The sequence below is a fragment of the Cynocephalus volans genome, chromosome 1 (assembly GCF_027409185.1).
Source record: "Cynocephalus volans isolate mCynVol1 chromosome 1, mCynVol1.pri, whole genome shotgun sequence".
In the NCBI taxonomy this organism is placed as follows: domain Eukaryota; kingdom Metazoa; phylum Chordata; class Mammalia; order Dermoptera; family Cynocephalidae; genus Cynocephalus; species Cynocephalus volans.
In genome coordinates, this window is record NC_084460.1 from 118,628,737 (window position 1) to 118,641,031 (window position 12,295).

Below are 12,295 nucleotides of genomic sequence, written 5' to 3' on the forward strand. Positions count from 1 at the left end.
AACTGTTTAAATTTGTACATTTTATTGTTTAAAAGTTAAAAACTTAATTTTAAAATAAGTTACAGTATGATAAGGACAAATTTGTGGTAAGGAATGGATTTTTTCAAAATAAATGTTGCTGGACAAGTTAAATAGTTATTTAGGGGAATAAAATTAGCTTAGAGCCTCACTTCACACCATGTATCAAAATAAATTTTCAGTTGGCTTAGAGATATTTTTTAATTATCCATGTGGGACCACTTTTTATGGGTCATTGACACACTGCTAAAGTGTGTTAGGCCAACCAACACAACCTGGTTCCTCCAGAACTTTCCTGGTTTTAGCACTGAAAGACCAATGTCTGGAAACCCCTTTATTTTCAGTTTTAAAACTGAAAGTCTTAGACAGTCCAGGGAGTTGTTCACCCTAATGTCAGTGTAGTTAAATACTGCATTATGTTTGACAGTATGCATTAGTAACCTTAAAGTATAAATGCTTACTAAGTTTCTGTAGGGAAATACCGTGAAAACAATAGGAAAAAGCTTTAGGAGCAAGAAAAAAAATATGAGAAAAGATAATAAAAAATAAACAAAACCAAAAGAAAACTCTAGAACAAATACATTTAAGAACCTCAGACAAAACTTAGCAGTTTTCAAACTGCAGCTTATATCAGGATCACCTGAAAGCCTTGTTAAAAGACAGATTCCTAGACCCCATTCTCAGTGTTTCTGATTCAGTAGGACTTTGGTAAGATCTGAAAATTTGCATCTATAACAAGTTTTTATGAACTATTAACATTGCTACTTCTGGAACCAAACTTTGACAACCACTGTTTTAAACACAACCCTTTATTGATGTTCTTAATAATAACCTACATTACTGAAGAAAGTATAAGTTATTTGGGAAAGCAAGGAAATAATAGGTTTTATAAAAATTCCCCTTGAAATACCTACTTTTGTTGAATAAAAAAGGTTTTGTAATCTAGATAATTTACATATGTATAACACCACATTTTTCAACACTATAAATGAGATATTCCTATTACTTCTAATGTTGCCAAGTAGAGAATACAGTTGATAGTCACTGAAAATTTAGAATCATGGAATCTTAGAATCAAAAGTGACCCAAAGAAACTGCAAAAAATTTCTGCTCTATAAGAACCAGTGAGAAAAGTGGCCAAAATTGTTAGAATGAACTTTTTTAGAACTCTGGAAATTAACCAAAGGCTTGCGGCAATGAAGGAAGTGTTCATTCAAGAAAAATGGCTGAATCTCCATAACAGGAGCAAGCTTTGTGGAGTTTTAACTTGCCTTGGTCCGATCCACTGCTTTCCAGCATCACAGTATCATTGAAAAAGGACAGTCCACATTTGCAGTGAAAACCAGTAGTCTGCCAGCCACTGGAGGGAGCAGAATGGGGGTGGAACTCTTTCAGAGATTCATTCCCAGAGAACTGTCATAATTTAACCGTCCTGGTGGTTCCTGGAATATCCTGTTGCAAGTCTATCTGTGTCTGACCTGATTCAGAGCTCCTCTAGGGCAAAAAGCACCCCCCTTCACAACCCTGGATAATTGTCAAAACAGTTGCGGGCACATTGTGGATGCCTGCAACATTGGGGCAAACAGTAGACTAATTAAGAAGCTTAAAAAGAAAAGCTGGGGAAAGAGTTCTCCATAGGGTCTTTGAAAATCTCCAACATATTCCTTGGAATCTAGAAGGCCATGTACATATTCAGGGCGTGCATGCTCAGGAAAGACCTGAAAAGGTACTACCCAAACTCTCATCTCTGGCTGGCCATGAGGTTCTCTGCAAGCAGGAAATGAAGATTAAGGCAGAGTTATCAATTGCCTGTCTTAGTATTATAGGCATGCCCCTAACATACACACAGAGTCCTCAGCAAAAAGTGGCAGACTTATTAGTTCCAGGCATTTAAGGAAATATGTTCAATCACTGACCACTTAAGCTAACCAGGCAAAGACTTCAGCGGCCACATACAACAAAGAATACAGACTTTATAGAGTTTATAGAATTCAGAAAAGTATCTAAACAAATAACTAAAAACAGCAGTCAGTAGAAATTGTCCCTAGGGAAGCTTAGACATTGGACTTATTAGAGGCTTTAAATCAGGTGTTTTAAATATGTTCAGAGAATTTTAAAAGTATGAGAATAATGTCTCACCAAGTAGAAAATATCAATAAAGAGATAGAAATTATGAAATAAAAACCAAATAGAAATTCTGGAGTTGTAAAGTACAATAACTGAAATGGGAAATTCTTTAGACAAGCTCAGTAGCAGATTTGAGCTGGCAGAAGAAATAATCAGCAAACTTGAAGATAGGTCAATTGAGGTTATCCAGGCTGAAGAACTGAAAGAAAATAGAATGAAGAAAAATTAACAGATCCTCAGAGACCTATGAAATACCATCACTTGTACCAAAATATGCATTATGGGAGTGCCTAAAGGACAGGAAAGAGAGAAAGAGATGGAAAGAATATTTGAATAAATAATGCCCAAGAACTTCCAAAATTTCATGGGAAATATTAATACTCACATCCAAGAAGCTTGATGAACTCCCATAAGAAAAGACTTGAAGAGATTCACACCATAGATGCATCATAATCAAACTGCTGAAAGACAAAGAGAGAATCTTGAAAGCAGCAAAAGAGAAATGACTCATCATATGTGAGGGATTCTTAATAAGATTAACAGTTGATTTCTTATCAGAAGCCATGGAGGCCAGAAAAGCGATGAGATGACATATTAAAAGTTCTGAAAGAAAAAAATTGTTAATCAAGAATTCTATTTCCAGCCAAAGTATCCTTTAGAAATGAAGAAGAAATGAGGACATTCCCAGATAAACAAAAGCTGATGGAGTTCATCTCTAGTTAACTTGCCCTATGAGAAATACTAAAGGGAATCCTTCAGGCTAAAATGAAAAGACAGTATAGAGTAACTCAAATCCACATGAAGAAATAAAGAGTATCAGTAAAGTAACTACATAGGTAAGTATAACACAGCATAAGTGTATTTGTTATTTGTAACTCTTCTTTTCTCCAATCTGATTTAAAAGACAACTGAATAAAGCAATAATTACAAATCTGCATTAATGGGCACATGTGATATAAAGCTGTAATTAATATGACAATAACACCACAAGCGGGGTAGAGGGAACAGAGTTATATGACAGCAGAGTTTTTATATACTATTGGAATTAAATTGATATGAATCCAAATCAGTTCATTATAAGATGTTAATTATAATCCAGGGTAACCACTAAGAAGATGACTCAAAATACATGTATTAAAAGAAATGACAAGGGAGTTAAAATGGTACACTAGAAAACATTTATTTAACACAAAAGAAGGCAGTAATTGAGAAGTAAAGGAACAAAAACAACATAAGACATAAATAGCAAAGGGGATGACAAATTCTACTTTATTAGTAATTACATTAAATGTAAGTGGACTAAGCACTCCAATTAAAAGGCAAAGATTGATAGAGTAGATTACAAAACAGAAGCCAACTACATACTGTTCTACAAGAGAGACAGTTTAGAGTGAAAGGTTAGAAACAAAAAAAATTGTTTCATGCAGGCAATAACCAAAAGATACCTAGAGTGGCTATAGTAATATCAAACTAGATTTTAAGACAAAGAGTATTACTAAAAGCAAAGGATGCATATATATTATTATATAGTTATAGCTGATATATATCATAAAGTTGAATATACAGTCATATATCACTTAACAACAGGGTTGCATTCTGAGAAATTTGTCCTTATGTGATTTTGTTGTTGTGTAAATATCATAGAGTGTACTTGCACAAACCTAGATTGTATAGCCTACTACACACCTAGGCTATATGGTAAAGCCTATTGCTTTAACCTGTATTGCTACAAACCTGTACAGTATGATACTATACTGAATACTGTAGACAGTTGTAGCAAAATGGTAAGCATTTGTGTATTTAAACATAGAAAAGGTACAGTTAAAATCTAATATCATAATCTTATGGGACCACTGTTGTACATCCTGTCCATCATGGACCAAAAGATCATTGTGAGGCTCATGGCAGTATTATATAATTGTTGATAAATTCCTAGGAAAACATAAACTATTGAAACTGACTCAAGAAGAAATAGAAAATCTAAATAGACCTATAATAAGTAAGAAGATTAAATTAGTAATTAAAAACTACCCACAATGGAAAAAGACCAGGACCTGATGGTTTCACTGGTGCGTACTGCCAGATGTTTAAAGAAAACACCAATCATTCGAAACTCTTCCCCAAAAAGGAAGAAGCATGAGGAACACTTCCAAATTCATTCTGTGTGGCCAGTATTATCCTTATACCAAACAAGACAAAGACATCATAAGAATAGAAAACCATAAATCAATATCCCTTCTGAATATGGATGTAAAAATCCTCAACAAAATAACAAAGTATAAAAAAGGATTAAAAAAAAAGCTTTTACATCATAACCAAGTGGAATTTATCCAAGGAATGCATGGTTGGTGCAACATAGGAAAAAGTCAAAGTAAAACACTGTCTTAATAAAGTAAAGGACATACATCACATGGTCATCTCAATAGACACAGAGAAAGCAATTGTAAACCAACACCTTTTTATGCTTGGGAAAAGAAATTCAACAAACTAGGATTGGAAAGGAACTTCCTTAAACTGATAAAGGGTATTTATAAAAAACCGATAGCTGACATCACACAAACTGTGAAAGACTGAAAGCTTTCCCTCTAAAATCAGGAACAAGACAAGAGTGTCAGCTCTTTCTGCTTCTATTCATTCAACATTGTACTGGAGATTCTAGCTAGGGATGTTAGGCAAGAAAAAGAAATAAAAGTCTTCCAGAATAAAAAGGAAGAACGAAAAATATCTTTATTTTTAGATGACATAATCTTGTACACAGAAAATCTTAAGAAATCCAACAACAAAAACTATTAGAGCTAATAAAAGAGTTCAGCAAGGTTGGAGGATATACAAAAATCAGTTTTATTTCTATACACTAGCATTAAATAACTTGAAATTGAAATTACAAAAATAATTCCATTTACATTAGTATCAAAAAGAATAAAATGCTTAGGTATAAAATGGATAAACAAAATTTGAGAGGTCTTCAAAAAGTTCACGGAAGAATTCATATTATCTTTTAATTCAATTTTTCCACAAACTTTTTGAAGTACCCTCTTAGAAGCCATAGTAAGAAGTGAAGCACTGGTGGTACATGCTTCAAGGATGAACCTTGAAAACATACTGAGTGAAAGAAGCCAACCACAGATGGCCACATATTATAGTATCCCGTTTATTTGAAATGTACAGAACAGGCAAATACACAGAGTCAGAACACTAGTGGTTGCCAGAGATTGAGAGGGGAGACAGCAGTGACTGCTAATGGGTGTAAGGTTTCTTTTGGGGGTTACGAGCTATTTTGGAATTAGATTATGGTGATGGTTGTGCAACCTTGTGAATGTACTGAAAATGACTGTACTGTTTAAATGTGTGAATTTTATGGTATGTGAATTGTTCCTTCATTTTTTTAAATATTGGTATAAAAAAAAAAAAAAAAGAGTGACCCTAAGGCTATTTACACAAATATGTGTCTCATTACAGGAATTCCTTATAAAATATCCTTGATAATGTATCTTCCATTGAAAGGTTCAGTAATATTTTGGAAAGTCTTTAATTTGTAGCCTTGCTCAACAAATTATGCTCTTTTAAATCTATATAGGTTGTCTTCAAATCTTTTCTGTAACAAAAGGATTTTTAATGCACAGGAATAATTCATTTAAGAATTTCATCTTTTCTATTATAATCCTTGAAAGTTTATCTTCTTTTATAATTTTTCCCTAATTTGTTCTCCTGGAAATTAGGAGGATTTTCTTTATGCATAAAGTAGAACTATTTATACATTGTATTGAGTTTTTTATAGCTATCAGCTGGATATATTCTTTAATAACCACATTATGTTATATTTGTTTAGATTAGGGTTCTTATATCTTGGTTTTCATTTGGTGGTTGTATGTTTTAATTTAGTTGCATAATGATATCCTTTATAAAACATCAGATTTTTACATGGTTAAAATGTACTTTGTATAAATTTTATGATCCCAAGAATTTGGGGGCTCGTGGTCGAATTTTCAAAAATTGGTATGTGATCTTTAACAGGATTTAGAGTAGATCTCAATGAAACAGGTTTTCATATAAAAATTGCATAATGGTTCTTCCTTTCCACAAATTTTCAACGAATGTCCCAAACATTGCTGTACTCTATTCATTGCTGGTTCTTAATTTTGTTTTAATTATATATTTAAAGTTACTCAAGTATAATTCTTCCATGAATGTCTTCTTAAGTTTGTCTTATAGTGGAAAAGGAACAATCTCTCCTTGCAGTATATACTAAATATTGGCAGACTTTCAGAAATAAGAATTAAGTTGCTTATTCTTCTGGAGTGGGATTAGTCACCTCAGTAATTATTTCACCCAAGGAAGTGCCTTTTATTCAAACAGTGTCTTTCTCCTGGTTCATTTAATTGACATTTACTCTGTTTAAGTCAGTTCAGTACTTTTAAGTAATTGCTTTCCTGTCACAGCAAAAGAATGAAAGCTTTAGTTTGTGAAAGGAAGGAAAAGAATTGGAACTGATTGAGCAGTAGAGGTGAGAATGTGGCAGGGTAAATGGATGCTACAAGCAAAATGAATTCCCCTCCCATTGCTTGAGTTACTAATGAAATGAAATGTGCAAAATGATGACACTTGTTGATTTTTCAGGTTTTCAAATGAAGGTACATTTTTCAATGAATTGATAGCCAGTCTTCTGGGGGAAAGAAAATGTTTTGATTTTGTTCACTTGACATTAAGCAAAGTATTTTTAGTGAATAAAATTGCCTTGAGTGATGATAATATCTTGTTTTACTGTGCAATGTATTTTTAATAAATCAGAACAAAAAACATTAGTGGTAAAGTTATTGCAACTAACGTTTTGTTTTTGTTTTTAATCTATGCCTACTCAAAAAACAGGCTATTTTGATTTCTAACCAAAGTGATATTTTCTCTCAAATTAAGATGTGGTTTGATTTGCAGGTAAATAGTGTTGACCTCAGAGCTGCCAGTCATGAGCAGGCAGCAGCTGCATTGAAAAATGCCGGACAAGCTGTCACAATTGTTGCACAATATCGACCTGAAGGTAATAAAATTCTTGCTATCTATGGTATTGCTTATCTCTGTTTTTAAAATTTTTCCTCTTAATAATGTTAACTTCTAAACTTAATTTTCTTTTTCTTTTTTATGTTTTGTTCTGATTCCTCTAGTATTTGTCTAGTCTGAACCAAAGGCACTTTCCAGGTCAGAAGTTTTTTAATAGGATGTAGGAACTTGTATCGCCATTCTTTTGAGTAATACACCATTATTTGGATTATTTTTTAAGTGTTTATTTTTAAAAATCTGGCTTCTAACTGAACACATATCTTTCAGTATCCCTTTTCTAGCTCATTGATCTGAAGGAATAATAAAAATCATGAGCAAAGATAGTAATATTGCCAAAGAAAATTAGTATTGCGAAATTTTTTCTAACTTTTGAATTGGGCTATATTTATTAATATGACCTAATTCAATATTATGAATTTATTAATATCGCAGTTTAACATATGTTTCTATTAGCTATTATTACTACTTAAAAAGAAGAATGCAAGTTTGGGATGTGTTTCAAGACAGTAAAATATCATGGACATAACCTTATTAAGTTCTAGGGGAAGAAGGCGGTAATGGAAAATTTGAAGTCATGCCACATTAAACATATATAAGACTCTAGTGTACATTGACATAACCTCTTCTCCAATAAAACCTCAATGGAATTTTTTAAAAAGCTTAAACACCCAAAAGAATACATAGTTTACTAGTTTGTTCACAAACAACATGAAGAAGGAAAAAGTGACTGTGACTAAAGAAGCTAAATGAAACATTCTATAATTTAGCAACTATTACATTTATTCTTCTTTTCTTAGAGCAGGATTTATTTTTGTAACAAAACCTAAGATTTTTTTAGCTGATAAAAATAGCATGTTGGGTATTGCTTAATACATAGTAGGTTCTATCAATTTAGTAAACCTCACCTTAATTCAGGCTCAGTAACTGAATAAAGGTAAATTCATTTACATAGGGGGTAAATTTAAATAAATTCACAAATAAGCAAATAGGAAATAATATATGAAGTCGGAATGTCAATTTATTAATTTTTGTGAGAAACAAATCTGCCAGTGGTCCCACACATGCTTTTATCTTCTGGCCAACACATTTTCACCCTATAGGCACACTATATGGAAGCCAAATGACAATAACTGGCTTACTTATATTATACACAGCCTCTCATTTATGTGATTATTAGGAATATAGACTTTTTAGGTATGATTAAGAGTAAATCAATATCGGCTCCCTGACCTTCCCAGAAAACACACAGAAGCAACAAGGGAAATTAAACATACACACACTCTCCTATCCACACAACTCCACCTCATATTAAGCAAAACTAAGAAGATAGATATAATACCCAGAAACAAAATGAAAGGCAAAGGCTGCTTAAGCAGCTGAGATCTGGCAAAAGCCCCATGGAAAGAAGGGAGGAGTAAAAACATGGAATATCAAGAATGCTCAGTGGTGGCAGAACTTAAAAATATGACAGAAAATTGCACTTCCTAAAGATGAGGAGTTTATTTTCGAGGTATAAAAACATGATCCCTCATTTTTTATGGCAAGCCTCATGGGAATTGGGGTAAGCAGGCTGGGGCAGAAGGCATCTATGATGAAGTCTGGTTTAGAGAAGCAAGGGGTCCATATTTGGATAAAGCAGTCTGCCTCTATAGGATCAGGTAATGTAACAGTCTTTTGCTTTTAAAAATTACCTGTGCTTCTATCCCTCTGGACCCCTAAATTTTCTATAAATAGCTGGTCCAGCAAAATATAACTCATTCAGTAAAACATCATTTAAAATTAACTGACTAGCCTGACACTCATACAAAGGTATTAATAAGAGATAGAAAAAAATCAGCAAAGCTTAGCAACTGATTAGTCACACACATGTATACAGTACACACACACACACACACACAAACATTGACACAAATTAGATGAAAATTTAATCTTAATGTTTTTAGCAATTTATGCATTCACTTTAAAAGAAGACCACAAAGTAGAAGTGTAAAAACTGTAGGAAAAGATGACTCAGCAACCATAAAAGAATAACTTTGGGCAAACAGAACTCAGGAAACAAGAAAGCACACCAATTGGTGAAATTAGAACATAAAGGCAAGGAGACACTGCAGAAAACTCAGTAGGTGACATAGATGATACAATAGGAAAAGTAAACAAGGTAAAATAGAAATAAAAAGAATCTGAAAAGATTAGAAAGAAAATATTAGCAATAGAAGATAGGCAACTATGACTATGCAACGTATACATATTAGACTTTCTGAAAAAGAAAATTTTTAAAGGAAGAGAATAAGTGTTTGAAATTATAATGCAATGCATTCAAGAAAACTTTCTTGAAATAAAAAGAAGTGAATCCTTATATTGATAGAGCATAGCATAATATAGGGAAAATTGACTCAGAATGGCCAAAATTCCAACACACTCTAGATGTTAAGAAGGAATCTTTTGAGACCCAGACAAAAATATCAAGTTATTTATAAGATAGTAATAATTGTTTGATAGGAGAATGAAGGGATTACTCTAATGCTTGATGAGCATAGAACAGAACTAGGATAGTTCACTTTACCATTTTTATAGTTGGTGGCCCTTAACTAAGCCTAATGTAGCCACTAGATATATTTGCCACTAATAGTTGGCAAGGATTCATTCTTCTGTATGAATCTTTCTCATCCGTACTTTTTTTTTTTTTTGGCAGCTGGCCAGTAAGAGGATCCTAACCCTTGACTTTAGTGTTATTAGCACCAAACTCTAACCAAGTGATACTTTTTCTTTAGTTGTATTCAGTACTTTAAACTATTCTTGACGAAGCCATTTTTGTATCAAGGAGAATTTATATTCTTGTTTGATTATTCAAATTACTTTTTAGTAGGCATTGTCTGTTTCAAAGTTAGACCCTTATGTTGATTACTCATCATCTTTCCAAACATCTCCTGAACACCAAATTTGTGTGTCCTATTTGATTTCTCCAACTGAGTTTCTCCCTGGTATTTCAAATTAACGTGTCTGAAACTTAATTCTTTCACTATTTCATTAAATGGCACCTCCATTCATTCTTAAGTCAGCAGCCTAGGAGTCATCCTTGCCTGCCTTCCCTTTTATAGCCTCTCAGTCACAGCCATTAGCCTAGCCAAAATCACCATCATCCCTGATCTGAAGTACTCTAATAGCCTCTAACAGGTCTCCTCACTTCTTTCTCAATTTCCTCCAATCCATTCTCTGTTCATTAGCTAAAATGATCTTTTGAAATACAAAGAGTAGGTTACATCATTCCCAATTTAAAACACTTTCCCATTATACTCCGAATAAAATCCAAACTCTTCAGTAGGGCTTGCAAGGCCCTTTGTGATTGTAACAGCACAACACATGTAGCTTCTCTGCATGCCCTTCATTGTTTCTTTTGCTCCTTAAGCTCTAACCATTCAGACCTCTTTCAGTCCCTTGACTGCACCAGATTATTATTATTCCTAATTCTCTGCTCATTCTTTTTCTTTCTTGGAAATATTCTTTTTCTCTATTCAGTAGATGGCTGGCTCCTTCTCATAACGCTGTGATATTTTACTTTTATAACAGCTAACACAGTTTATAATTATATATTTATTTAGGTGCCTATTTGTTTATTATTTATTTAAGCCTTATGAAATATGTAGCAATATCCCTGTTTATTACAGATGGTGTAGACTTAAATAGCAAAGCTAGTAATAGCTAGGATTGACTTCCAGGCTTATTGCCTTCAAAATCTAGGTATTTTTCACTGGGAATATTTTGATTAGTGCTTAGTCTGGCAATATTGATGTGTGTTATATTCTTTCACTGCAGCTATGGTACCAGTTGCCTAATAAACACAAAGCAAGTACCAAGAGAGCATGGAAGACAGGAATTTCCTTAGAAATTCAAAAAGAAGGGGGTCATATTGCCTGGCAAGATAAAAGAGGCTATAGAGTAGTGTTGGGGCTTAAATGGGCACCTAAAGAGTGGATAGGATTTAGATGGGCAGAGATAAGAAATCTCATCGCAGGTGAAGAATATGAGAAGGACAAACATAGGACAGTTAAAATTTAGAAGTATGTTTTGGGTACTTTGAAAACTTGCCTGTCCTCCTTGTTATATTGCTGCTGACCTTATGTCTGCTTATTGGGCAGTGACAAGATAATTTTGTTTTGTGTTAATATTAATTATATGTTTTTAACAGATGTATTTGTGTTGTACAACACTTCAGAAAAAAAAAAAAAATTCCACATCACCAAAGTGTAACTGCTGTGAGGGCCAAGCATATGAGCTGAATATAAGACTCAGATTTTCTTTTTCAGTGAGCTATTTTAAGAAATATAGAAAGAGCTGACACTCTGATATCATCTTACAGTTAATATGTTTACTTTACTGAAGGCGAATCCCTTGGGATTCTCTCCTTCATTGATTATCTGACATAAATACATACATACAAACAGATAAACAACAAAGAGGTAAGCTTTTGGTAAGATTAAGTTTTTATCTTATAGGATCTATAGCTTGCCTACTAGTCTTCCATAAAGTACTATTATGGATTTTTTAGCATGTGTACTTTTGAATTTTTATGACTTAGATTTTAAATATAAGAAAAATAATCTCTACAAGACATTTCAAAGGACCTTATCTCCTAACTCCTCTCAGTTTTGTTAACTCCAAAGATAAGGAGTAATTTATTTTTTTTAGGGTTTTACCATTAATCATTTCAGGGAATTATTACCAGAAGTAAGGCATGGCAACTGGAATTACTATGCTTGTTTTTTGACTCCATATCCAGAGATTTCAAAATGTTAACAAATACTTCCTGGTCTATAGTTCAAGAATCTCCTTTGGGTTGGCTGATAGAATATCCTGTGTGCCATGCGTGGTACTATGTTACATTTATTAACTCTTAATTTCCATGATAATCCTATAAGGTAGGCAATATCCCCATTTTACATTATAGTTGAGTTAACTCAGGTATAAAGAGGCCAAGTAATTTACCAGTTACACAACTGATAAGTGGTTAAGATTTTTTCTAGCCCCTCGTAGTGGAAGAAAAAAGTTTTCCTCTTTCTTTTTAAACATTTGCTGAAGGGGCCCTTTTTTATTTTATTTT

General features: G+C 33.2%; 1 protein-coding gene across 8 annotated transcripts in view; it reads left to right on the forward strand.

Annotated features, from left to right (window-relative positions):
• Positions 1-12,295, forward strand: part of DLG1 (discs large MAGUK scaffold protein 1) — a 249,074-nt gene that overhangs the window by 179,570 nt on the left and 57,209 nt on the right. For all 8 annotated transcript variants that reach the window (XM_063094507.1, XM_063094525.1, XM_063094541.1 and 5 more), the window contains one exon: positions 7,075-7,177. In XM_063094507.1, coding sequence (XP_062950577.1) covers positions 7,075-7,177 — 103 coding nt within the window. The remainder of the gene's footprint in view (positions 1-7,074; positions 7,178-12,295) is intronic.